General features: G+C 51.3%; 1 protein-coding gene across 1 annotated transcript in view; it reads right to left on the reverse strand.

Annotated features, from left to right (window-relative positions):
* Positions 1 to 26045, reverse strand: part of STX8 (syntaxin 8) — a 97410-nt gene that overhangs the window by 20793 nt on the left and 50572 nt on the right. Inside the window, exon 7 of the mRNA XM_035342418.1 lies at positions 16338 to 16439. Within this exon, the coding sequence (XP_035198309.1) occupies positions 16338 to 16439 (102 nt within the window). The remainder of the gene's footprint in view (positions 1 to 16337; positions 16440 to 26045) is intronic.

Here is a 26045-nt window from a genome sequence, read left to right on the forward strand (position 1 = left end):
AGTAAACAGTAGAGCAGAAATAGTAACACTGGGAAAGAGGTGCAGAAATTAAGAGAGATTAAAGAACAAAGTGTGTGGCCCATGAAACAATAACTGCAACCAAGAATAATGCTGCATGATGGAGACGTACAGAAGAGTAAATAGACTTCTCAATAAAGTAAGGCGAAATGCTTTCAGCATTTAATAAATTCACTGAAAAAAACATTTCCAGTCACACCAAAACTATTTACAAATCGAGGTCAAATTCATCAAATAGTTCCAGGGCAAGAAAGAAAAATAGAATGAGGTTTGTAAAATGCAACAGGGGAGGGACAGAGAAGTAACCACCATGTCCCTCTTGCACAATGTTTCAGATGCTAAAGGAATTCATCCAGGCGTCAGAGAAGATGGGTTCAATTACTGCGTGGGGGTTTTCTAAGCTCAAATCTACCTGCTGTTGGGGGAATATCCTAAACCACAGGCAGCAGTGTGTAACGTGAGGCAGGTCTCCCTTCACTCCCCCTGCAAAATGCTACTCTCTTCTGCCAAAAACGGGCGCGGGAGAGGCAGAGCAGGAGGGGTCTAATGACGGATGGGACGTTGGTCTCTGGAGCAGCTGATGTTTAGTCGGTAGAAGTCAACCCCAAAAAAAGGCAATTCACCTCGTGTTGGCAAGCAGAAGCGTGCAGGTTGGAGGGAAGGCACGCGCGCGCTCCAGTGCCCTGATGCGAAGGGGAGAAGTGGGTGCGAAGTCCTGCACGCATTGGGCAAGAGCCTGAAGGGAGGTCTCGTGCAGGAGCCTGCGGTCGCAGGGACGTGGGAAGCTGGGGCTGGGCACACAGGCAGCTGCCGAGTCTGAAAATCCACGTCCCCGCCTCAGCGCGCACCCGAACCTCGCGCTCTGGCAACGACCGGAGATCAACTTTAATTAAACATTTATCCAGCTCCCACGCTACTGGAGTGTCTTGTCAAAACACTCCCCCCCACCCCGATAAAGATGTTCTGAATCTGAAAGCACAAAGATCACCCAGAAATGCAGAATTCACAAGAAGCACTCAAATACTCTCAGCTCGGGAAATTTGAAATGTTTCTGTTTACAATGCCGTGCTCCCCCTAAAAGCATGCCCTGAATTATTCGCTATGAATCATTTGGCACTGCTAGTGTTTCTGTGGAAGGCCTGAACACAAGGCTTTTTTCCCCTCACTTTTGAGTCTTTAACTCAGTATCAAGGTGGGAAATTAATATTTCTGCATTCTATTTAAATGCCAGAATAGCTGTTGCTGTTCCTTTAGCAGGAATGAGTCACTTTGGCTCTAAAAAGGTGCTTTTCCAAAACTTTGTAGCAGTACTGTCGCCTTGCTAACGCTCTAGAGCTAAATACAAAGCGCTGTCTGCTGGGATCCCCAAAGACATTATAAACACTGCAGTAGTAAAAAAACCCAGCCCTGCAGGAGCTGGAAGCCTTACAGCGCTAACACAATCACCGAGCTCAGGGAGAAGCAGTGCAGCCAGGAATCTCTTCAGTTCTGGAGTTTATACTTTCCAGATTCCTTGAGCCGGGTAGTTCTTGCTGATTTGGGAGAATTACGCAAACATGCACATAAAGCGATTACGCTAAAAAATCGAACCCTCGTGCTACGGCATTGTGTTGCATAAAATCCTCATCCAGGGGGCTTTTCTCATGGGCAACCAGAAGCAAGTGACCAAGCAGCACGCGTAACAGCACAACCACAAACTCGCTCCCACCTGCCTGCGCTGGAGCACAGGTGAGGGGGGCAAGAGGGAGCAGTTATCACCTCCGCGCAGGGAACCATTTCACTTTATCTACATCACTTCTGATTTCTAGCCGCAACTCTAGAATTGCTCAGCGGAGGAATTAAAACAAGTTTATAAAAGTTACTGATACGTGAACATTATCCCCATTCTACTCTGCCTAATAAACCACCCCCAAATTACAGCTGGCAAGTTCTCATCCCCAGCGTCTGCCAAGCCCTGACAGTCTGTGCTGGGTGCTCTCCAGCGCGTGTAAAACGTTTCTTAGGCTCAACATCCATCACAACTACTGTCTGGGCTCTACATCTCCAGGCAGCCCGCTTGTTTCCTCCCTCTCCCACCCTGTCTTGGTACCAAGGCTTCTCCTGGATTAACGTGCAGTCTTCCACCTAAGCCCCAGAGCACCACGAGGAAGATGAAGTGTTTTGGCTTGGATCCAGAGACACGAGGCTTGTCCAGCTGCATCCCAAAGGCCACCTTCGGCTGCTGTGCTGCAGGGAAGTACTCGGCCCCCAGGCTGTGACCAAAGACCACGTCACATCTTTGTGAGCTGCTGGCTAGGGAGCCTCTAGCCCCAGTCAGCCCGGAGGCCTGGAGGCACACCTTGAGCTGGAGAGGAAGAAACGCCTCACTAAACACTTGTCAAGCCCCACAGAAGCACAAAGACTACAAAAAACTTCATTTCAGTTCTGCAATTTCTGCCCCAGGTAAGCTTATTTTGCTCCTCACGTTTGAACCTCAGTGGTTGGACTCTGAAGGTCTGGAGGCCCCAGTCTGAGTCCAGCCTGCTCACGGCTCCTCTCCGTGCCTGCATGGAGATCTCTGCCAGCCAGAAGGAAACCAAAGCAGTGCTGCCCACCGCCACCAAGAGGTACGAAAACAATGAATAAAACCAAAGGGCTGTGGAGTTTATTTGCAACCACTCCGGGCAGGCTGCTGATGGAAACATGAGGCCGGTCTCAGCACCACAGACTTTACAACAAGCCCAGCACTGTGGCGAGGTCGGATACTTGTGGGTGATTTGCAAGGCCATTGCAGCTACCGGCCTCTCCAGCCGTTCCTCTAGCAGCTCACCAGCCAGGCCCAGCCCAGGAAATTTCAAAGCTAATATTCCTCCCTGCATAAATATAAACCCAGGCACTGGCTGCTCAAGAAGCATTGTTTGCCCTTTTTGGCTTCACCTCTGGCCCTCCGTTAAGGCCGAGGCCACCTCGCAGAACCCTTCCCAGCCCAGTTTCCCGTTCACCCGTGAGGGCAGGCTGCTTAGCCCGGCCTTTCTAAGGCCTGCTGGCACAACCGCTCCGTCCGCCCGCGGGGACGCACGGCACAAACAAGGGCCGGCCTCCGGCAGCGCCCAGCCCGCACTTGCCGCTGGCTCCAGTTTGGCAACACGGCACAAAGCGGCGCGCACGCACGCACCGGCCCGGCCGGGGCCTATTCACGGGGGGCCGCAGCTTCACACGTAACGGGCCTCCGAGAGACAAAGCCCGCCAGTTTCTTAATTAAGTCTGAGTGAAAGACAGCCTAAAAGCATCCCCACTTACATCTCCAGAGTACCTTCAGTCTGGACTTCAAACGCCCCCAGCGCAGTGCCCGTCAAATCAAGGCCCTAATGGCCGGTTGACAATTTTTCTCTTGTAAGTACAGAATGCTGTGCCTTCAGCCCGGCCTCTTCAGCCTCCTCTCATCCTCCCTGCAATGTTAGACATGTCTCTGGCTCATAGAGGCGGGAACAAAGGGACTTCTTGTGTGTCAGAAGCCCTCCAGAGGGTCTGCGTTTCAGTCCACCCTTCTCCAAAGCAGGGCAGTGTCTGGAGAGCTCTTTAGCAGTTTTCGTCTCATTAACATTTCCATGAGGGATCAAAGAATATATTAAAAATATCTAAGTACAATTCCTGCCATGGAACGGGAATATATATATAAAAAAAACCTGCTCGGCTGCCTTTCCCTGATCCCTTGCATTATTACTAGATAATTGTCTCTTCATGAGCCCAGCTTTTATTTCCACTGCACCGCCTTTCTGTAAATCCTGTGAAAGTCTCCACAAATACGTCCCACCAAAGCCCCGCTCCCCCAGCCTTTTTCCATCTTCGGGGCTGGGTTGCGATATGTTCCCTGCAAACAGAACCCAATTATTCCCTGGCAGTAAGTCACCGGGAGCAGGAATTGCTTTAATTTTGGCCCCTTTAGCAGCTGCTCGGGGTGGGCTGGGAGATGGCCACGCCAACGAAGCTGGGATGAATACTAAAGAAGCACAGAGGCATCGTGGTCTGCGCGGGGAGTGCTGGGGCAGCACTTTCTCCTTGCAAGAAGCAAATCGAGGAGCTTCACGTGCCGAAAAGGAGCTTTTTTCTCCCCGTGTCTATGTGCATTCCCAAACCCCACCAGCACATGAATCGCTGTGCACTGGAGCAGCACGTAAAGGCTTCACCTTACGGGGTGCAGGCGGTAAGGATGCCACCTCCCCTCCGCACCACAGCCGCTGCGATTCCGCGCTGTCTCATTAGAAATGCCCAGCAACATCCAGCAGACAAAGCCACTGCAAACAAAGTGCATGGAGAAGGGGGAAGGGGAGAGAAGAGGATTTTTTTTTTTTTTTAAAGAAAGGAGTGCGGAGGAATTCTTCATTCACTGATCTGTAGAATACATTAATATCCTGAACTGTTGGCACAGCCTCCCGTGCTCGGGGGACCAACAATGCGAGCAATGACTCCGAGTCTGGGATCTTCAAATAAACCACCCCTGCTGTCATGGCCACCGGGAAAGAGAATAACAGCGATATTAGCTGACCTTCATTTTGTTGTTTCTCCAGACCTGACTGCTAGACCTCTGTTTGCCTGTTACTAGGATTTCTTGGCTGAAAAATGTAAGCATTTCCTAGACGATACAAGAGGCAGTTTATTAGGTAAATAAACCAGGCCCTAAGCAGTCGCTTCTGCTTGATAATGAGGAGGGAAGGAAAGGAACAGACCTCCCTGCACCACCTAAAATAACCCCAATCAATGCTCTATAACTAACACCGCATGCGTATTTTTAAACAGACAGTTAATGAACAAGAGAAGGTCATTTTAGCCTAGCCAACTTGTGAGCAAAACCATTTGCTCAGAAAACTATAGGCCATAAAAATCACAGCAGGCACTGTCTGCATCATATAAAGCTGTCCATCTATGGAAGCAGAAAGAAGTTTAAAATAAGCATATTCTTTCAGGCTCCTTACAAAAGGAAGCATCAAGGGGAGAATGTTTACAGAGCAGTCTTCCACGAAGGGCTGTGAAGAGGAGCGCAAAGGGCACCGATGTGGGACACCTCGCACCGTTCCTTCCCTAGCTCATCTCCAGGAACCCGAGTGATAAACGCAGTTTAATTATTAGGCAGTTAATTGCCAGGGGATGACAAGTAAGGCCGTTTTACAAGCATGTCCTGCAAAAGGCTACTGCAGTAAATTGAAGGCCAGTTTTACATTTCCCAACACGTCTCAGAGATAAATGTAATAAGCAGGCACTTCCAGAAAGCATGGCTCGGGAAATGAAGTTTCCACTGAATCAGAGCTGGTGGCATTGTTTTCCTTGCCAAAAAGGCCATGATTTGGTGCTTTTCTTTATACAGATAACTATAACACAGCAGCTACTGCGCATTACGACCCAAGTGGGGATGCAGCACAAGACAACTATAACGCATTAAAATCCCACGAGGTGCACAGCCTCACACCCGCAACTGATCTGCAAGTCATAGTACTCGACAGGATTCCACAGCAAAGACAAAGCACAGGCCAGCCGTCCTGTGTCAAATAACTCCCTTCCCTCCTTCCGCCCCCAAAGCAAGGAGCTGCTTCGGGTGCAGCCAGGCTGGTCAGCAGCACGCCGAGCCTGGCTAACTGCAGGTCTGTGCCCAGGGCACTGCTCCTGCCACCGCCGTGCAGCTCTGCCGACAAACGAGCTGTCGGTGCCCGAGGAGTGCCACCAAACCGGCTTCTGCACCGGTGCTGCCGTGGAGGTTTGGGAACCAGCACAACCCCCAGCTCCAGCACCATTACAGCAGCACCAACGTGCTGCGTCTGCAGCCTCCTAACAGTGTAAGGCCAGCAGCACGGTGCTCAGCTAAGGATGCCAAACCCACCCGAAGCCCTGGGCAAACGGGCAGCCAGCCCACGCTGGGTTCTGGGCACCCACACTGAAGCTGCCCAAAAGGCTACGTTCACTGGAGCTGCAATCTTGCCTTCTGGCCTCGCCAGTGCGAGCTCAAGTCACGGTCTGCAATCTGCAAAAGCTACATCTGAGTGCAGCATTAAACTGTGGTTGGTGCATTAAGCTCATGCCTTAGAAGCATGCTGCATAGGCTCGTGAGTTTGGGAAGCAAATTAGGCTGCGATTGCATGTCCCACTACAGGGAACATAGCGCAGCATCTCCCAGAGGCGGCACGCACCCCTGGAGCAGCTTGTGTCAGCAAGTCCAACCAACTCACCCTTCCCAGGCGTGAAATCGCTACTTTCTGCAGCTGCACAATCGCCTGCGAGCTTTGATCAAACAGCTTCCCTCGAGCCCTAGCAGGAGCTCTGGCGTCCCTTCAGACTGCACCTAACCCCGCTGGGAGGCTGCTACCGAAGGGGATGGTCCCACGTAACCCACTGCTATACCGTGACATCAAAAGCAGCTCCCGGGGACGCAGTGGAGCCCTGTCCCTCTCCCAGCCCTGTCCCTATGATGCCAGCAGCAGCACCCCATGCCGTGGCGGTGCCCATCCAAAAAACCACCTTTGCTGAAGCCTGTCTCACGCTGATGCCACCGAAATCCTCGGCGGGGCTCCTGCCAGCCCCGTCCCGCAGTCCCAGCACCACAGAGCTCAGCCGCTTGCAGCAGCACCGAGCGCAGCGCTGGCGGGGAAGCGCTCCCTCGCTACGACCGCTCTCGCAGGTGCAGCTGGTCCACGCAGCCCAACGCAAGGCTCCCCCCCTGCCTTCCCAAGGTAAACCACCAGCCCCAGATGCGCTGCGTGGTTTAATTAACGCTATGGCTGGAAGCTTAACTTCTGCCCTTTGAATGCTTCAAGATGAACGCTGCATGAACGTCTTTGAGTTTCACCTTAACACCACTTTTTTTTCTTTTCTTTAAAGCAACACTAGAGGCTTCAGACATCCCCACCAAGACGGTCCCCCCTCTGAAGGGCTATTCCCATTTTCCCAAGGACAATTCTCCTCAAGCCGCCGTTAGCGAGGCTGCAGCAATTCTACTGCCGCCCGTACTTTTACAAAACAAAGATTTGAGATCACAGCCCGTTGATTTATATACCCAATTTCTGGTGGGATCAACATCCTCTATGCATCTCAGAAAGCCCTGAAGAGACACATAACCACTTGGTCCCTAGCAAACTCATTTCTCCATTGACCACATCCTCCGAGTATTGTTGTGTCCCACAATCCTGTCTCTCCAGTGCCCGGGGGCTGTAAAACCGGATTCCAGATGCTGGACCCTCTCCCTGCCCGGGCACTTCGTGTGCAGCCGCATTGTGCTCGGTCCGCTCGGGACGGCGTCCCCGGCTGGGGCGGGCTTACAGCAACCAGCAATAAAAAGGCCAAAGGAGGCGAGGGATGGCTCGCTCGACAAGAACACGGGGCGCTTCGTGACTTTCCTGTCCGCTGGGTATTTCGGAGCCAAAGATTAAGGGAGAATTTCAAAGCTGGAAGAATTAATACAAACAGTTAACCCAGATATTTCCCCCCTGGTTTAGTTTAACGTGGCACGAAAACCCCAGGCCAGAACACGGTTGTATTTCAACTCCAGATTGGGCAGAGCAATTATTTTGTCACTGAGCATGTTAGGAAAGAAAAGGCAGAAGGAGGCGAGTTTTAGCCTCTTTGGTAATGTACAAATTAACACATTTCAGCACCATTTTCAGAAATATAAATTTATGATTTAATTCTGCAACATGTATCCTTGGAAACCAAGCTGTAAGCAGTCGCCCTTGGATATTTCACACAATTCCATTTTTTTTTTTCAATATTCAAATACAACTAATTGCTTGGCCTTTCGGAGTGATGGACAGCTTGGGCGAGCAGGCTGCCCAGGGGCTTATTTTACCACCAGCCTGGTACAATATTGCTACATGGGCTGACAGCAGCTGCTCTCATCTCCTGATAGGTATGAACGAGCATTGATGAAGTTCAGTCTGTTTGAACAGCTGCATATGCAAATGTAATTAAGAAAATGTCTACTGCCTTTTGCTCTCCCCCCATGCCCCCCTCCTCTCCCTCTCTGGCACATTAGGTGCTTCCTCTCGGGGAGGGGGGCATTCCAAGTGGTTGCCACTCCATAGCTGCAGCCTTGAACCCATGCCTGCCTTACGTGTTGCGACCGCGTCCCAGAAATGCCACTCTCCGGCTCATCATTTACGGCGTCTTTAAGTACGGGGCTCAGAAACAAAGCAGCTGATTATTGTCAGCCTCACACGGGTCCGAGCATCGACACGACGCTGCCGTATGAAGTGCAACCCCCTTTTCAGTGTATCAAAGTAAAATCATTTTCCTCTACCATCGCCCCCTGTTTGTGACTGCCCCCAACCCTTATTTGCCCTGGCCTTGCTGTGCAGCCTCGGGGCAGCATTTCTTGCACTGTCTGCGGCCGCTGCTCAGGGAGCAGCTCTGGGAACCACCACGGCCAGAAACAGGCATGAGGGGGGAGACCACGGCCGTGCAGAGACCCAGGCACGCCTGGAGCAAGTGACTGCTGCTTGATTTGTGAATCCAGTGCGTGGTGGGAGGACAGAAAAGGCTGCAACAGTCCTGCAGGGTCTCAGCACCACAGGGCAAACCTTCATTACACAAAACAAGCAGGCTGGTGGAGCCAGGAGGACTGATGCCCACAGAGCTCCGCGTCGTTCCATTTAAACCCAGCATTTTAAAAACGTACCTGGGATACGCATCCCAAAACGAGAGCAGCAGAGAAAGGTGCTGGTTCCTGCTGTGACACCGAACTGCCGCTGCCTGTCCAGCATCTGCATTTCTGTACCACGGCAGGGAAAAAGCTACAAAGCTGTTCGACTAACCTCAGCAGGACGAAGGCTCCAGAGCAAACTGAAGAAAGATGAATTAGAGCACGAAACTAAATGGTAAACAGGGCAGAAAACAATGGGAACCTTCTGAAGGGAAATCAGATCAAACAGAGCTAATCAGGTTAGCCCGGTAAGATAATGAATTTTCTAGACAAAGGAAGCGTGATAGATCCCATCCATGCAGACTTCAGCAAAGCATATAATGCAGTGCCATGTGGGAACTTCTAAATGAAAAAGATGGGGATTAGCAGAACTCTACGGCCAGGAGACTGGTGAAAGGCGAAGCCGTGTTGAAAGAGTGATCAGAACGGATGGAGGTCACCGGTGGAGCTCCTCCAGGAACGGTCAGGAGACTGATCTTATTAAGTATTTTTATGAATGACCTTGGCACAAAAAGTAAGTGTGCTAATGAAATCTGCTGATGACACAAAGTTGGAAAGTACCATCAGCACAGAGGGAAGCTGGGACAGCACACAGAAAGGGGTAACTTGAAGACTAATGGAGAAGGTTGAAATCAATAGGCCAAAAGGGGAAGGCACAAAGGTGGGACAAGCAATAGTTTTTGCTATGAGCTGAAAATGAACTCGGGTAGAAAATTCCCAAGAATGAGAAAGGCCCAGACCTTACAACAAGCTGACCGAGGCACCAACGCGCTGCAGCTGCGAAATGCCTCCAGTAGCTGGGGAAGTACAAGTGCCACGGGGCACGGCACCGTGAGAGCGCACCGAGACGGCAGCAGTCGAGTCTTGTGTAAAAAAAGAAAAAAAGAGTTTAAGTAGGAAGAAGTGCAAAAAAAGGACTTGTCAGATCAGAGGGATTATTTTAGTAGATTAAAATGTAACGATGCTTGTTCAGTGCCACAACACAAAAGCTGGGAGGGAACACAGAGATCTCTCAGACACACATTTGGGGGTGTAAAATAAAACAGGGGAAAGAACCATTCAAGACACCAGAACAAGGGCTGCACAAGGACAAAATGAAGTATCCTTGACAAGTTTAGGATGGAGATAAGTTTATGACCATTACAACCTTCCAATGGGAGTAATGGGGGGGAAACAACAAGCTTGTTCTCGGAAATTTATCCTGAAGCGATTCCATGACCCAGAAGGCTCCTCCCGTCCTTTGCTGCTCAATGAGCAGCGTTACACCAGTGACTGCTGAGCTCCTCACCTGGAAAGCAGCACACAAAGCAGCTCCAAAGCACGTTTTGCTTTCTAAAGCTGTTTATGAATGATTAGGTCCAGCATCTTTGACTGCCTGAATCCACTGCAACATCTCAACATGAGCGATTTTAAGCCAAATGCTTGAGTTACTGACACAAAACATATGAGGAAACGGCACCGAGAGGCCAGGAAGAAGCTGGGGGGCAGAAGCAGCACCCAAGGGAGCGAGGACAGGGTGCTGGGCACACCGCCACCAGCAAAGGCAACGTGTCGGCACGACGACTGACCTTTTTTCCCAGCAAACTTCCTGAACCAGAAAGCCCCATGCGACCTGCTGCGCTCACACCGCCGGTGTCACACGCGCTCCTCACCTGCTGCTCAGGGGCCCGGAGCTACTGAAGCGGGGAAAAAGCGTTTAGTATTGGGGGAAAACAAGATGGTAAGATAACAAACAAAAGGCTTTGATTAGCAAAGGACTGAAAGCGCTGCACCCATTAAAAAGCTGCTCTATTAACATAATTAATGAGCCCCATTTCCTGCTATGTCCCCAAGCTAAGCTGCTTTGAGGTTTCCCTGGTGTCTAATGAGATTCGAGCTCACCCTGCATTCTCCCCCTCATTGGGACCCTTAATTGGGTCTCTCCGCTAATGAGGATAGATGGCCAAGTGAACTTGTAGGAACTTCTTATCTTTGTGACCTCTATCTCCTGCTAATTCCAGCTTCAATTAGCCGCCGGGTTCAGAAGTCAGTGGGGCAAGGCGAAGGGAAGAGTGCGGCAGCACACGCACCACGAGGCTGCAGAGCCCCCGGCTCCTCCCGAGCGCAGGCTGCTCGCCCTTCCCTGGCTGCGTGCTCATGCCGAGCAAAAGCGGGTGAGAGAGGGGAAGGGAACGCCTGGGGCCCGCAGGCAGCAGCCCCGGTGTGAGGGAGGACGGGCACCCGGCATGATCGCAGCCCGGTCCAAGCAACAGCTCCCTTCTTCCGCAGCGCTTTTGCCTCCGGGTTTTCTCTCTGGTAACAGGACAAATTTTTCAACACACAATTGCTTAATATGGAAGAAACCGAAGAAGGAAGAAACTGAAGAAAGGGGGAAAAAATAAACCAGGAAAAAAACAGCTTGCCAAGGCAAGGAGGCGTCCGGCGCAAGCCCAGGCAGGTGACTCAGAAGCGGTGCAGCCGCCGGAGCAGCGCCGGGAGGAATATCGGCGTAACTGCTCCCAGAATCAGATTGCAGGAAAGGTTGATTTAATGGCACACTACACCGACTTCTCCACTCCACTAAGTAAAAAAAAGAAAAAAGGATGGGGACTTGCTCATCTAAACACACACCGCACGTCAAAGGAACAAACCCGAGTGACTGCCATCCATAATTTATAAAGCAAATTAAGTCCATGGCACAAATAACTCTAACTTAGAACAGAGCGAACAGGATCTGGCAGGGAACGGCCCCGGCCTGCATGAATCATTATTTTTCTAGAGGAAACCTTGTATAATCCAAGCTACCCTGTTTTGAAACAAACAAGACCTTCTGAAAACTCCGACTCGTTTCAGCCAGGTGTTTTGGTGATTTGCTGAGCTAAAAACCACCCCTACCCACTGTGACTGCCCTCGCGCTATCGCAGTCCCGCTCTCAGCATCCTCAAGAGCCTGGGTCGGAAGGCGACGGGGAGGTCAGAGCACCTACCTGGCTCTGAGGAGGCGATTAGATTGCAATGCCATCTTGTGGAATAGGAGAAAACGAAAGACTGAAAGCAACTGCTCAGCTTCCACTTCGCGACCGTGGATTGTTTTACAGGACAGGACACTGGTGCGGGCCCAGCAGGACACCCTCAGTGGCTGCTTCTCATTTTCCCCATTTGTCTCAAACATTAAAGGGATACGCAGCAGCAGCTGCAAAGTTGTGCTCTGCTCCCCTCACGCTGCCAGAAATGAGAGGTTTTGCTTCTTTTTGCTTGTTTCCAGCCTTCCCCACGACGAAGCCCCAGCACCCCGCGCCGCCTGCCCATGGGAGCAGCCCTGCCCCAGGCTGCGGCCAGCCGCCAGCAGCCCGCGGCCAAGGGTAGGGCCCAGAGCCGGAGCACACCAGGCCCCCGCCCCGGCACCTGGCGCGGGCTGGCAGCACCCGAAGGATGTTTCTGGGCCCTCAGCACGTACTTGAGTGACGCCACCGTCCCACCGAACGGAACAAGTCCGAACCACATCCAAAGGTGGCCGGAGGATTTCGGCAGGGCCGGGCGATGGCTCCACGCACAGGAGTTCGGCTGCGCTGGGCTCCGCGTGCTGCTGCTGCTGCTGCTCGCGCTCCCACCTGCGGCCCCCGCTACCGACGTCTCCCTGCCTCGTTCAGAGGCAACCGCTCAGGACACAGGATGCTGTAATCGCAGAGCCTCTTACAGCCATCCTCTCCGCAGGAAGCTGCCTACCTGCAAGTCTGGAAGTAGCAGAAATAGCCCAGATCGACGGGATGAGGGAAAGCTACCACAAAGCACCAGCCCGGTAAGCTGAGGCGCAGCTCTGGACAAATACATACAGACCTTCATCAAATCAAGAGGGTGATTTGGGTTGGAAGGGACCTTAAAGCCCACAGGCAGGACCCCCAGCCCAGGCTGCCCCCACCCCATCCAGCTTGGCCTTGGGCACTGCCAGGGATGGGGCACCCACAGCTCCTGGGGCAGCCTCGCCAGGGCCTCACCGCCCTCACAGTAAAGAATTTCTTCCTCACACCCAATCTAAATCTCTCCTCTTTTAGCTTAAAACCTTTTAGTTTAAACCTTCTTCTCTCTCCCTGATTAGGCCCCCTGCAGCCCATCGGCAGGGAGTAAGACTGGCGGAGCGGTGCAGACCCCGCAAGCACTACCACTGCTTGGGCCGTGCTTAACCGCTGGAGTCGGGGCCGCAAGCGAAGGGGAAAGGCTGGTGCCGGCCAGCTCTGAGCCCACGTCCACCTGGACACCAAAGCTGCCCTCAGGACCCGCACCAAGGGAGTAGGAGCTGATGCTGGAGCCCACCCAGGCCAGGGAGGCTCCAGAACCAGGCAGGATCCGTGCGGTGCAACCCAAACCACGCGCTGCGGGCAGCGGCTGACAGCAACGCAGCAGCACGCTTTTTAGGGCAGTCATTTTCCTCTCGAGAAATTTTTTTCATCCTAGGAAGCAGAACAGGTGAGATCACCGTGAGGCTCTTTCTACCCAGGAGAAACAAATGACTGAGGCATTCAGGAGGGTTGCATCATTAAGGTAAGGTGGCAACTGCTGTATCATCAGGTTGTTTCGGATCAAGGGTTTGTTTGAGGCAGATGTGTTTTTCCCCCAGCATCTTAACTTTAATTACACTTTCACTTGTTTGTTATTACACTTCTATTTGTTTGTTTTTAAAGTTGGTTCTGAAGAGTACATTCTGAGAGTTAGTTTCTAATAAAAAAACGTTAGTGAGCATTGATTAACGAGCACTGTTCTGCACAAAAAACCCTAAAGGTGTGCCAACTGGGAGAGTGTGGGGACAGGCAGACACAAACCCAAGAGCCCCTGGTGAAACTGCAAAGGCCGGGTTGCACACCCAGGCGTTCCTGTAGCAGATCTGTTAAAGGCAGCCTAACGTTTGATTAACGGTATGTGCCCACATTTGGGTGAAAGCTAAACGCGAGTTTCTGAAATGGAATAAACATGTGTGTCCTAACACCCCTCCTCGGTGCCCAGCAGACGCTGAGAAGAAACCAAACAATGCCAGGCAGTGTGCAAGCATTTGCCCGTAGATGGCTGATGATTTTCAGCAATAATTTCATAAACGCAGCCAGCTGAATCTATGCCCTGACCGTTCTTCCGCTGCAGTCCATGGGAGCTTGCACTGCCATCAGCGCGGGGCCGCCGGGGCCACCAAGGGAGATGTGCTCCAACTGGCGGAGTCGGGGGGGGGGCATTGTCAACAGCTCAGAGGCAGCAAGAGAAATGTCTCCGAAAATAAGCTGCAAATGAAACAACACACCCAAAACAACCTGAAAACTTCCCCCAGAAGCGCATAGGGCCCGGGGCAGCACCAGGTTGTTCCTGGGTCTCCTCCGCTGGAAGTCACGCCGTCACTGCAAAGGGCCCCCAGAGCCTGACACGCTGTTTGCATGAGAGCGAGACGTTGAAACATTGATTAAAGTTGGATTTCATCAGCAATACTTTGATTTTATTATTATACTGGCTGCTAACAAAGACCCACCCATTAATGTGTTACATTCTTGCTCGTAAAAGGGTGATTATTCCACTAGTCGTGCCAGAGGGCTCTGCTGGTACCCGTGTCCAGATGCTGCAGCACATCCACCGTCAGGCCAACACCGAGGCGTTCGTCGGGGCTTCAGCTCGGGCAGCGGTGCAGGCACCGCGTCCAGGCGGGCACCACCACGACCGCACGGGATGGGGACAGGAGGAGGGCACAGGGGGACACGGAGCACCCTACGCGGCTTCAGACGCCCAGCTACCGAAGGGGTGATCAATTTTAACAAAATGTTGGAGCAGGGGAAAAAAAGCCCTTGGAGAAGTCACCCAGCAGGTGCCAGTCTTCCTGCTGCTTGGCTTTGTTCAGGGAATAACCGTACGCACAGGAGGGTTTCCTGCTCTTCATATACGAGCGATTTTCAGTGCCAGGAGTGAGGGTGGAAAAGGGATGGGAAGAATGCCATTAAAGCCTGTCTCTTCCAGCATTATTGTTCTAAAACTCATGATTAGGCAGAGTAAAATAGCTATCTGAGGCAATACAGTGTTTACATATACCCAAATTGTTATGCAAACACAGGAAGACCTATTGGAGCAGACGGAATAAGGCACGAAGAGGCAGCGCTTCTCACCACCCCTTAAAGAAAAATGTTTTTCAATGTGGAAAGGGTGAGAGAGGTCACCCCCAAGGCATCCAGCCTGGGATCCTCCCAGCCTTCGCCTCTCCCATCCTCCTCCTCCTCTCAAATTCCCCAGCACAGCCAGCTCGGCTTTAGAGTTAAAGAGACAGGCTCATTATCTAGCAGCATTGTCTGGGTTCTGCATTTGCATTCAGAAGCCAGAAAGGGCGAGAAATACCTAACAAGCGAGGAGCTGTTCCCTGCAGACCACCTCCTGTCTGCCATCGGTTTCAGTGCCGGCCCCACGCGGGCATTCTGCTTCGCGCACCCGGCACTTGTGCAGTAAGTGAAGCCACAGAATTTGAGGGGCTGCACAGGGGTACTCGACACAATCCGAGTGCAATTATTTGTAAATTAAATCGAGCTTGTGTCAGCGTTAAAGACCTAAAATCATCCGTCAGGAACGCTGCAGCCAGGTCTTTAATTCTGCCTGTAGCTGGTGTATGAGAAATCAGAGACCAATGCCTCTGACAAGTCTGCTATAAGAAAAGGCCACAGATTGTCATCAATTTGCATCAAACTTTCAAAAAATTACCACTTACGGGGAAGCAAATAAATCCCTCAAATACCTCCCAGCGCTGGACAAACAGCTCACTGCTGGGGGCTTTCGCTGCCAGCCCCGAGATCGTCCCGCCAGGGACTACAAGCTGCCACCAGCCCCCCTCGCTTCACCCAGATACGGGAAGCTCTCGCCCTCCTCTTTACTGCACTGCGTAAGCCAAATTCTCTCACTTCTCACTACGAGTCAAAATTCTACAGAGCATAAATTACTCTAGTAATGAGCCCTCTCGTTTGCCAGAAACGAACCACGGACACCGGAGGGGGACGTGGGATTTCCAGAACTGTCTCACTAACACCATCTCGCACTGACATCCTCCCACAGCCACTCCTCAGCACCGCTCATCCCCCCGAGACAAACATAAATCTCCTGCCATCGCCCGCAGCATCCTCCCAGCACCAAACCCCCGGCTCTGCAGCCCATACGCAAAACCTGGCGCGAGAGGTAAGCCTTGCCTCGGCTACAGGAGAAGCAGCCTAGCGCAGCTTCGCTAGCTCAGCGTCACCAGCGAGGATTTCATGTCTGGCAGGCTCTGAAACCACTTGGTTGGGAACGCATTCCTGCAGGACGCCGCCAGAAATGCCCCTGCGGCACCACTCCCCATTGTGACCGTTTCTTGAGAGCTGGTAGCTAGCAAGTTTTTGAAACCTAATTAACATGTAGCACACTAATTTCATACAGCTCTACAATTTCCAATCAGGGTATTGTGCAATACTGCAGTCAAATGGCTTAAGGACATTCATTGGCGTAAGGAGGCTGACACTGCAAGCGCAGTAAGCTAAGCCTGCAACATCGCTGAAGTGCATTTGGGCTCGGAGAGGTGGGTTTTTCCTCTTTAGGAGAAATCTTTGCTGGGGGGAGGCACAGTGCACACAGCCTCAGTGCACTCAGCGAGTTTTTAGGCATTTAATTACAGCGCAGGATTTGGACTCATTTCCTACCACAGGAAGTTGACTTTTTGTCCACCATCTTCACGTGCCGCGTTTGATTGCGAAGCTTGTCGTCTGTGTTTTCCACCAGGTTAGTGAGGTCGTCGATGATCTCTGGGGAAAGAGAAACACAGCATTAATCTCCGAGCCCTCAGCATCGCTGCTCAGCGAGCACGCTGCTGCCGGAGGCTCCGAAATGGAAACCAGCTGCACCCCGCTGTTTTCCAGCGAGACACACCAGTGCTCCGCAGCGCTGAGAAAAGCCCTGGAAGGTCCAAGAGACTCCGACTTGGGATTCAGCGCACTCCTCTGCCGTAAGGAGAAAAGGAACAGCCCCAGACTGCAGCATCAGCCTAGGGAGGCACTGAGCGTAGCGCGATGGAAGCCACAAAACAGTACCCAAGTAAGAATTAATGCACACGCTATAGGAAATGTGAAATTTCAGTCCCTTGGAAGACAGCATCTCAACACTCAGAGCTCACTTGGCTGTTATGCGGTCATTACATTCAGAATCACTATCTTCGTAAATGCTTTTGAGAGCACTCGGTACGGACCCGATCGAGAGATATGGGAGGATACGGTGAAGGTCTCACATTGTTTCAATTACGGTGATGTACAAATGGCAGCTCTGCTTGCAGCCCAGATGATCCTTAGGGAAAAGGAAAGTGAGCAAAATTTCCCCTACATCCATTTTTAATAGAGGAGAAAAGGAAACTTCAAGCCAACCCGCCCTCAGCCCCATGCAACTGACTGCTTTTGTCACGGAAACCAGACCAGGTAAAAGGCTGAACCCAGGACTGCTTGTTGGGTCGGGGTTTTGTAACACTTAACATTGAAAGCCACGTTTGGGCACCAAATTTCCTTCTTGCTGACTGTCATGCTTAAATTTTCTTGAAATATGCAGAGGGTGCAGGAATACGCTACGTTTGAGTTGCTTTCTACTCTGCAGGTAGGAATGATTTTTCTGTGCGTGATAAATCAGGAGGAGGACAGCAGCCAAAAACCGAATGCTATTGCAAAATGTCTTCCTCTGGTTACACTCCTAGCACTTTCCCCCCTATTGATCACTGTCTTAATAAATCTCGTCTGTCTTTTCAGATCAGGCCTGGGACAAGAGCCCTGCCAGCTGGCGGGTGCCGAGCTCTCAGCTCGGTTGTACACCAGCAGCCCCTAGCACTGCATCCCTGCTGCGGCACTGCTGCAACCTCCCGAGTTAACCGGCTGTAAGCAAAAGAAAACCTTAGTGTGCCTAACATTCAGTTAGCAAGGTATGCTCGCTTTCTGATCATTTTCCAGCATCATAACCCTGCACAGAGGCTGGCTGAGAGGTAAAGACAAGTCCCAGCAGCAGGACAGGGCGTTTACTGTTATCGTTTCACTTGTGTTCCTTCAAACCAGATTTTCCAAGTCTAAGAGCAAGGCAGTGACACTGACGGGGACATCCTTTGCACTTCCAAAACTGCCAGCAACACTCAAAGCAGACCTTGTGTCTGCAGGGGAGGCAAATACAACGCAGTGCTGATGTTGGGCACTGGCTCTGGCAGCTCCTCGAGGTGTGCTTGCAGCTGCACGCCTGTGCCGGCGTTTTATACCATCAGTTTCATACCAGTGCCATCAGTTTATGCCATCAGTTTTATACCGGTGCTTGGGAGGGAGCCGCTTCCTCTGCGATTCATCTTCCTGCAGCAAATGGTTTTAGTTACGCATGGCGCATCCTCGGGTCTTACCAAGTAACAAGTATTGCTCAAGATACAAAGACACAGAGATTTGATCGTACAAGGGGTGACAAAACAAAACAAATCAAAGTTCTGAAGCCAGAGGCAAGTTCCACAGGCACACACAGCAAGGAGCTTTTACCCTCGTGGCGAGTTACGAGCATTATCCTTCTAGTGCTCGTTTTTCCAGCCTGCTCCACAAGCACTGCACCATCTCCAGTGAGTCGCTGCATAAAATGACAGCACCATCTAAGACTTTGAAAATCCACATCGTTCCCAAACATGAGCGACTGATTCATGCCCTCAGCCTAAGCTAATATTCGAAGTATTCACACGAAGGAGGGCAGAGGGCAAACATCAGCCACTGCTGCGTGCAGCCTCAGCTTTATCCTACAGATCTAAGCCACCGCTGCGATGAAGCAGCCTCACCACACCAGCACCGCTCTGTTCCAGATGCAAACTCTCCAGACTTGCGAAGCTGTTCTTACCAGTCGAGATTTCGTCGTTCACCCTGCACAAAGATGCGTTTCCCCGTGACTGGCGGTATTTTATTTGAAGCCTGAGACTCATTTAGTTCAGAGTTCAGATATTAATTCTCCTCCACCTCCCACCCAACCTTCCCAAGCCCAACATCTGCAAGGACAACAACATTTGGGGGAAACTTTATCTGTCCTGTGTGATTCAGCACGCAGGAAAACCAGCACAATGCTGCCTGCAAGGGCAGGCTCTCTCCTGTTTGCCTCTAAATGAAAAAAAAAAAGTGCCGAAAGTTCCCATCGTTGTCAAGGACAAAGTGATAAGCACGCTTGGGAAATAAGAGACTTTCCTTTGCCAACACTGACCAGACCCTCCTTGAAAAACATCCTGGTGAACAAGCTGTAGCTAAATGAGAACAAATGCACGCAGGAATATTTTCTGCCATCATTCCAGCGCCCGAGGCACTACAACAGGGACTGTGCCCGGAGCCCCTCCAGCCCCTGCCCAAGCCGTGCCCATCCAGCAGGACCCGTTTCTGACGCAGGGGGCAGCCGGTGGGGGCACCCCCTGGTGCCCGCACACTCCCCAGCAGCAGGGGCTGTCTGCAGCCACCGCGTGAATTAAAGAATTCCTCCCCACCATAGAGCAGAGGAAGAAGCTCACCGCATAAGGCAGGAGTTGAAAGGTGGTAACGAATTTCTCAGGCAGGCAGAGCTCAGAAAGCCCCGCGGCCAGCAGTGCCGGACAGGCGCTGAGAAGCCTGCGCAGCTATCAGCGGGCTCCTGAGAGTCCTCTGGCACGACCCACCTACAGCCCCTGTGCGGTTCAAGCTGGCAATTACCTTTGGGAGGAAAATTCTTCTACTGCCTCCCGCCTACCTGGCTGCTAAGGAACTTTAAAAATGGACAGAAAAGCAAAAAAGGCAGAGAGGGGGCTTGCTTTGCGAGGGCCCAGGAAAGCTGAATGCCCAAATGACCTTACAAAGGGCGTTTCTGCAGCGCTGCCCCCCCAAGCACACGTAAACCATTCCCACAAACGGAGTCCAGGTCCTTCAGCAGCACAGGACCCCAAAGACAACCCCCACGGCACAGACCCAGCACCAAGCAAAGCCACGCACGGCGAGAAAACTGCGATGAAAGCAGCTGATAAAAAAAAAAAAAAAAAAAAAAAAAAAAAAAAAAGAGTAGGTCGCATGCTGTAATTTTGGCCTTTTTCGGCTAAAAAGCCACAACAGAGGGTTTTGATTGTAGGCAACGCATGCCTTGTAGCACGGCGGGGCAGCCAGGCTGGAGCATGGACCCAGGTTGGGCGAGGTGGGGGAAACGGGGACCAGCGGCCCTGCTCCGCTGCTGCTGGACAAAGTGTGAGCAAAGGTAGGAGAAGTTTATTCTGCTAACAACAAAAAAAGCCAAAGATTTTTAAAAATATTTTACATTAAACTTGAAATATAGTTTTGCCCGTAAAAACAAATACCAAAGTCACGTAATCAGATCTGAATTGCCACCACATCTCAGCCACAAACGAAGATGCAGATGAATTTCTCTCTTTTCCATCTGCTCCCTGCTTTGCTTCTCTGGTCACAGCAAGTTCAAGCACCAGGACAGCCAGAAGTCAAGTTCTAAAGGATCAAGAAACCCCAGATTGATCCAAATCAACACAAGACTATTCCGAGAGGCAGGCACATATGTTTTGAATCTTTCTTTTCAAAGTTTTATTGAAATGGAAAACGAAGTGAAGCAACGGGTCTGAATGCTGATCTGAAGCACTTTCCACTTTGTCTCATCACGCTCAGCTTTGCGATTAGAAGTGACAAATTAGAGATAGAGATAATGCAGTGCCTGCATTACAACTCACACTAGCACCACATTTTGCTGCTACTGGTTTCTGGGCTCCAGCTACGTGCACACCTGTGATAAAAGGGACTGCCGTAGGGGAAAAACCTTCCGTGGAATGAAAGGGCACTGTTAGATACACCTTTAAAATCACATCTGCCCACAGCTGGGAAATACAGATTTACGTGAACGACACCTACAGAATACAGATGACAAAGCGAGCAGAAGAAACTACACGTAATCCTGGATGTTTCTAGCAAAAAGCTCCTTTGTCTCTCTTTCTTTGAAGCATTTGCTGTGGCAATGAGAATCAGAAGTGTGTTTTAATTCATAAAACCATCGACGCTGTCTCTGAAAAGCTGGTTCTGCTTCTCTCCAGCCAGGGCATGGATAATTTCAGAGCCTCCCGTGAGACGGGAATCCCACACGTTACAGCCATAAGTCAGCTCGGAGGGAAATGGATATACATCACGCTACATCTGCTCTCTCGCGCTGCGGGCTCGCACAGGATGCAAAAGCAAACGCTGGGCTGAACCCACGCCAGGTGCCGGAGCAGTCTGCTGTGTCCAACGGGATCCGTGTGCTTTTCTCCTCTCCTCCTCCTCAGAAAGGCTGCAAGCTCCAGGCCCGGGACTCGCCCGCCCTCCTGTCGGGCAGCGTAACCCAACAGCAGGCCCTCCGCCACCGCCATCTGCCTTTCCCATATCCCGGCCTCTCCGCTGACATTTCGAGCCAACCTACCGAGGGGGCTGAAACCTGACTTGTCTGGCAGCCCCGTCCTCTGTGTCAGCTTAGCCATCAAGTCTTTCTGCAGCTGGTCGGAAACGTCCCAAGGAACGGGTTCAGCTGGAGCACGGCTGGACAGACAACAGGAACGGGGCATCGCAGGGCGCCCCACGCGCACGGGCCCTGGGGGCGGCTGCCTGCTTTACGGCGCCTCCTGTGCCACAGCACTGTGTTCAGATCAGCTTTTACTGCATCAACAGCCTTCATCTCGCAAATGAAATGTCTGGGTTTTGCAACAAAACGAGGAGGCCAAGCGTTTGCAGGGGGCGAAAGCCCCACTTCCAGCCCGCCCAGCCGCTAGGCCACACAAAAGATGAAATTCATTTTGGGCCTTTCTGCAGGGAGTGAGCGGCAGCGAGCGATGCTGGCACACGCATGAACGCTGCACGTTCACGAGATGGCGTAACTCTCAAGATCCCAGCCACGGGGTGACACAGGGTGACACCACGGGTGCCTCCCTGCTCCTCCTCCACCCAGGAGCAGGATAAGGACGCGGCATCGCGCGCCCGTCTCCCTGTCACTGCCCATGCCCCGCGCCCTCTTCCTGAACCACAGGATTTTTTTTCATCATCCTTACCCACACAAGGAGTCCCTAGGAAGGACAAACGTCTCCTGCCCCAAGGAGAGGCAGGCTCTTTTGCAGCCAGAGCTCTGCCTTCCTACATGACTTTACACTAACCGACTTTCTGTTTTATTTAAAACATGTAAAAAGTCTCGTTTGGTTTTGGCACCTCCATCTTCGAGTCACGCTCGCTGTCTGTGGAGTACGAAACCCAGAAGCCAAGTGACAAAGGCCACAAGAAACAGCACAGGCAGAGGGAAACGGAGTTTGGGTCTCAGCTTTGCAGAACAGCATGGCTGACCAAACGTTTCCTTCCAAAAGCTTTTATTTTTGGTGGATTTCAATGCGCAGATCACTCGATAGCATTTATCGATGAGTAATGCATCTCCCCAGCATATCCCACTGTGAGTCATGGAAGACTGCAGTTAGCCTTAAGAAAAACAGAGAGAGAACCAAGAGCCATAACATTTTATGCTACGCAAAAAAAAAAAAAAAAGAATATAAAAAAAAAATAAAAAAATACAATAAGGCTGGAATTCAGTGGAGAAGCCAAGCAGGCTTTCCCTCCCTCCTTCAGGTCTCTGGTGCCTCAGGAGAAGAGCTAGATACCAAAGAAATGAATCATAGATCAAATGCCAACCTTTATATGTCCAAACCCCATAATTACATGTTAGTAAGAAAGCGCTGTTCAAAGTGCCAGCGGTATGAAGTGAAGATTGCAACTAATGTAAGTACATCAGAAACCTAAAGCACCTCCACACGATGTGCCAGCGGTAACGGCACGGCAGAGCGAAAAAACAGTGAAAAACACAGAGCCAAGTGAAAAGAGAAAAACAGTGAAAAACGCAGAGCCAAGAATCTTAATTTCTCTCCATCTCTGCGAACCGTGCCTGCTCTTTGCAGTCTCTGATGTGTGCAGCCCTGCACGGTCACGGGCTGCTTTTCTGCTCAGCTCCAAGGTGACACCCAAACTACCAGCAGTGCTCGCGTCGGTCCAAGCTCCGCGCTGCTCCGTGCACCAGGACACCGACGCTTCATACCACGACAAGGTCTGCATTCCAAGCAAAGACCCAGATGCCTTCCCCCACCTTCCCAGATTTAATTGAGGACACTGACTCTCTGCTTTGGCAGGACTTCACACAAGCATTAAACCCCAAAATACTAACTTCTCCCGGGGGGGTGCAAGCCAACTTGTTCCTCTTCATATTTCAGTTCTCTTTGGCTCCGCTAATTCGCAAGGCTTTGATGGTGCTTGGGGCCAGCCAGGCCAGGAGAACCCTGCTGGCCTCCCGTGCAGGACGTGCCGTACGACGAACCGCGTGTCCCTGCTGGCCTCGCACCGCAGAGAGGCAAGAGGGGAGGCTGCCTCCCGCTGCTTACCCTGCCGCGGGCCAGCGACGGCTCTGCTGGCCAAGGGCAGCCGGGGGCTGTGGGACTGCTCTCCGCCCTGGCACAGCCAGCAGCAGCCCCCCCTGCTCTCCCAAAGCAGGCCAGCGCTCCAGCCTCCAGCAGAGGACGTGCCCGGGACCACCGCTTCCAGCAAACACCGCCCTGCAGGCAGCACCGGACGGCACCGCCGAGCAGCCTGGCTCATCCAACCCTGAGCGTGTAAGGACGTATCTGTGTCCAACTTCGATACCCCCATGCAAAACACAGCCCTTCGTCCTCTCGAAAGCAGGTGGTGATTTGAAAATAGATCTTAGCGACCAGGAACGGTCCCAGGCCATCGGCTGCAGAAGCACCCCCTGGATTTTTCGCAAAGAGCAACGCTGAGAAGACAAACAGCAGTATTGATTCCAGCAAACACGGCTATTAGCCAGAGCTGTTATTCTAAAAGCACACACTGAGAAGTTTTCCCTTTTCCAGCTGCTTATTTTGCTTTATTCGAACAAAACCCATGGACATTAATTTTAGTTGTACTTAATTGAATAATTTCTCTAGGGAATAGTTCGGGGAGAGTTTTAGAGCAGCCTGTTTCCAAGAGCCATTACTAATTGGCATATACCACAGCGTCAGTGTGCCAACCAAAATAGTATGCTTTAATGTTACTGGAACTACTCTCAGTCCAGATGTGTTGAGAACTTGGAGTGATATAAGGCAGGCAATAACCATATATATGATACAGTATTTTGAGTATCCTTTTCCAGTTATCTGGAAGGAGGTAAGTCTCCTTCACTAGAAGTATCTGAATTGAAAGCCAGATCACTCATTCCTCCTCTTTGCTCCCAGCAAGTTACCTTTGGTTTTGTTTTCCGTGTTTAAAGCAGACCAGCACAGTTACGAGTTATCAGCTGGACATTAATCTCAAAACCCCTCCTGGAGGGGTTGTAACAGGCTGACTCCTGCGGGCAGCATTTGCTGCAGGACATGCTGCCGTACATCGACAGCACTCTGTTAGGTACGGTGACAGACCGAGCCTGCAGCAGCCACTGGCTCATTGTATGTGTAAACATCTTTTATTTTTATTCAGATCTGAAGTCTGAACTCTCCAGCTATATAAAGGTGAAGATTTGTAGGCCAGACTATCAAAACTTTCAGCAGGATCTTCACGTTATAGGTTACGGGGACAACGTCGTTAAACTATTTTCCTACAGGCTTAACTTTGAGCAGGAAGAAGGACTGCTAACAGATAAAACAACAGTCATAAATTCTACAGCTCTAGGAAAGCCCGAAGCAGAAAAACATTGGAAGCCGGCTTATATTCACATAACAAAAGGCTGCCAGTCAAAACACTTCCTATTGTGACAGGTTTGTTTTCTGTAAACTTGCAGCAGAAAATGAAAGGACAGAAGCTAATTCAGACTCCGTGTTTGTTTGTTTTCCCTGTAACCACAATCTGATTTTTAAAGCACTGCATTCAGCCATCCTTCATAAGTCACCTCAGCTTTCTTTACGTAACTCCGCAATTTTTCCAAGGCCCTATACTATCGCAATACTTTTGCACAGGTATCAGCAGCTGCAATTACCAACACACCGCGGTTTCCGTACGTGCACTACAGCAGGAGGTGAAGCAATTCCCCGTCCCAAACACCGCCACCTTCGGTTTCCAGTCCATTTCACACATCTCGCAGAAAAAAATCACTGAAGTTATACTCTGCACAGCTGTTGTCACATAAAGCTCAACTCGACAATTATTATTTCTCCGCTCCCCTCAAACCACTGACCTGTCACAGTAAGGAAGGAAAAACAGAAAACCCACACAGGGACACTCGAAAAGCACAACCCTTGCGCGTACCCAAGAGTCAGGCCTTAGTCCCACTGAAAAAAAATGAAAATAAAATGGCGAGACAAAGTATTTCACCCACGTGGATGGCAGATGAAATACTTTGTCTAACACACCTTTCTTCCCCGAGGTAAAGCCCCACATAATGCACTTCCCGGCCTCACAGCAGAGGAGAGTGGCCGGGGCTACGTCCCGGGGAGGAGCGCTGCCCACCAGGCCGTCACTCACGCGAGGTGCTCCCCAGAAATCCCCCCCCGGCTTGCATGCCAGCCGTCAGCCGAACAATGCATCACGAATGAACGACCCCTCGGCTGGCCCGCGAGACGTGGCTGGGAACGTCTCTTTGATGAAGTCGAGCTGTGAATGATGCTCCAGCACGCTGATGGATAACCCTGGGGCCGGCTCCTGCCTCGCGGACAAAGGCCTCGCCACTTGGGAGTCCCCACACAAGTTTCCCAAGCACCTTCGAAAGAGACTCATTTCTCAAAACCTGCCTACGAGACAGCCCCAGCTCCAACGCGATTTAAAGCAACGATTATAAATGGCTCATGTCATTTTGTCCGCAGGGGGAGAAAAATCATGGAATTGTTCGGCGTTGCTGCAAGCGGGGCCCGGTGGCATCGCCCTGCTCCGAAGCCAGTGTGCCCCGACCAACACCGGGCGCGCTTCAACGGCGGCACCTCCGTGCGAGCAGGCACCCAGTCGGGCTCCGGCCCTGCCAACACGTCAGGCAGGCTGTGCAGGATGCATACAGTTGTTCCTGCTCAAATTAAAGAAAGCTCCATCCAAAAAGCAGGAGTGAGCCATCCCCGAAGCTTTAACCGTAGCGCAATTTCCAACCCGCTAGAATGTCCCACATTTTTCACATTAAAAAGCTTAGAAGTTAGTGAAACACTTCACGGCTGCCACGGTCCCCAAAATTGAGAATTCTTTAACAAGTGGTCATGAAATGCTCTCAGTTTTGAAACAGATTAAGAAAGACTGGAAAAAATGACCAGCAGTCTTCTACAAAGCCAGAGACCACAAATAGATTACACCAACTGCAATCTGAGGAGCAGAAAGGGAATATAGCTCAACGTGCTGATGTGATGCTGACTTTAGTGATTCAGGCTTAAGCAGAGTGTT

The sequence above is a fragment of the Oxyura jamaicensis genome, chromosome 18 (genome assembly GCF_011077185.1).
Source record: "Oxyura jamaicensis isolate SHBP4307 breed ruddy duck chromosome 18, BPBGC_Ojam_1.0, whole genome shotgun sequence".
In the NCBI taxonomy this organism is placed as follows: Eukaryota; Metazoa; Chordata; class Aves; order Anseriformes; family Anatidae; genus Oxyura; species Oxyura jamaicensis.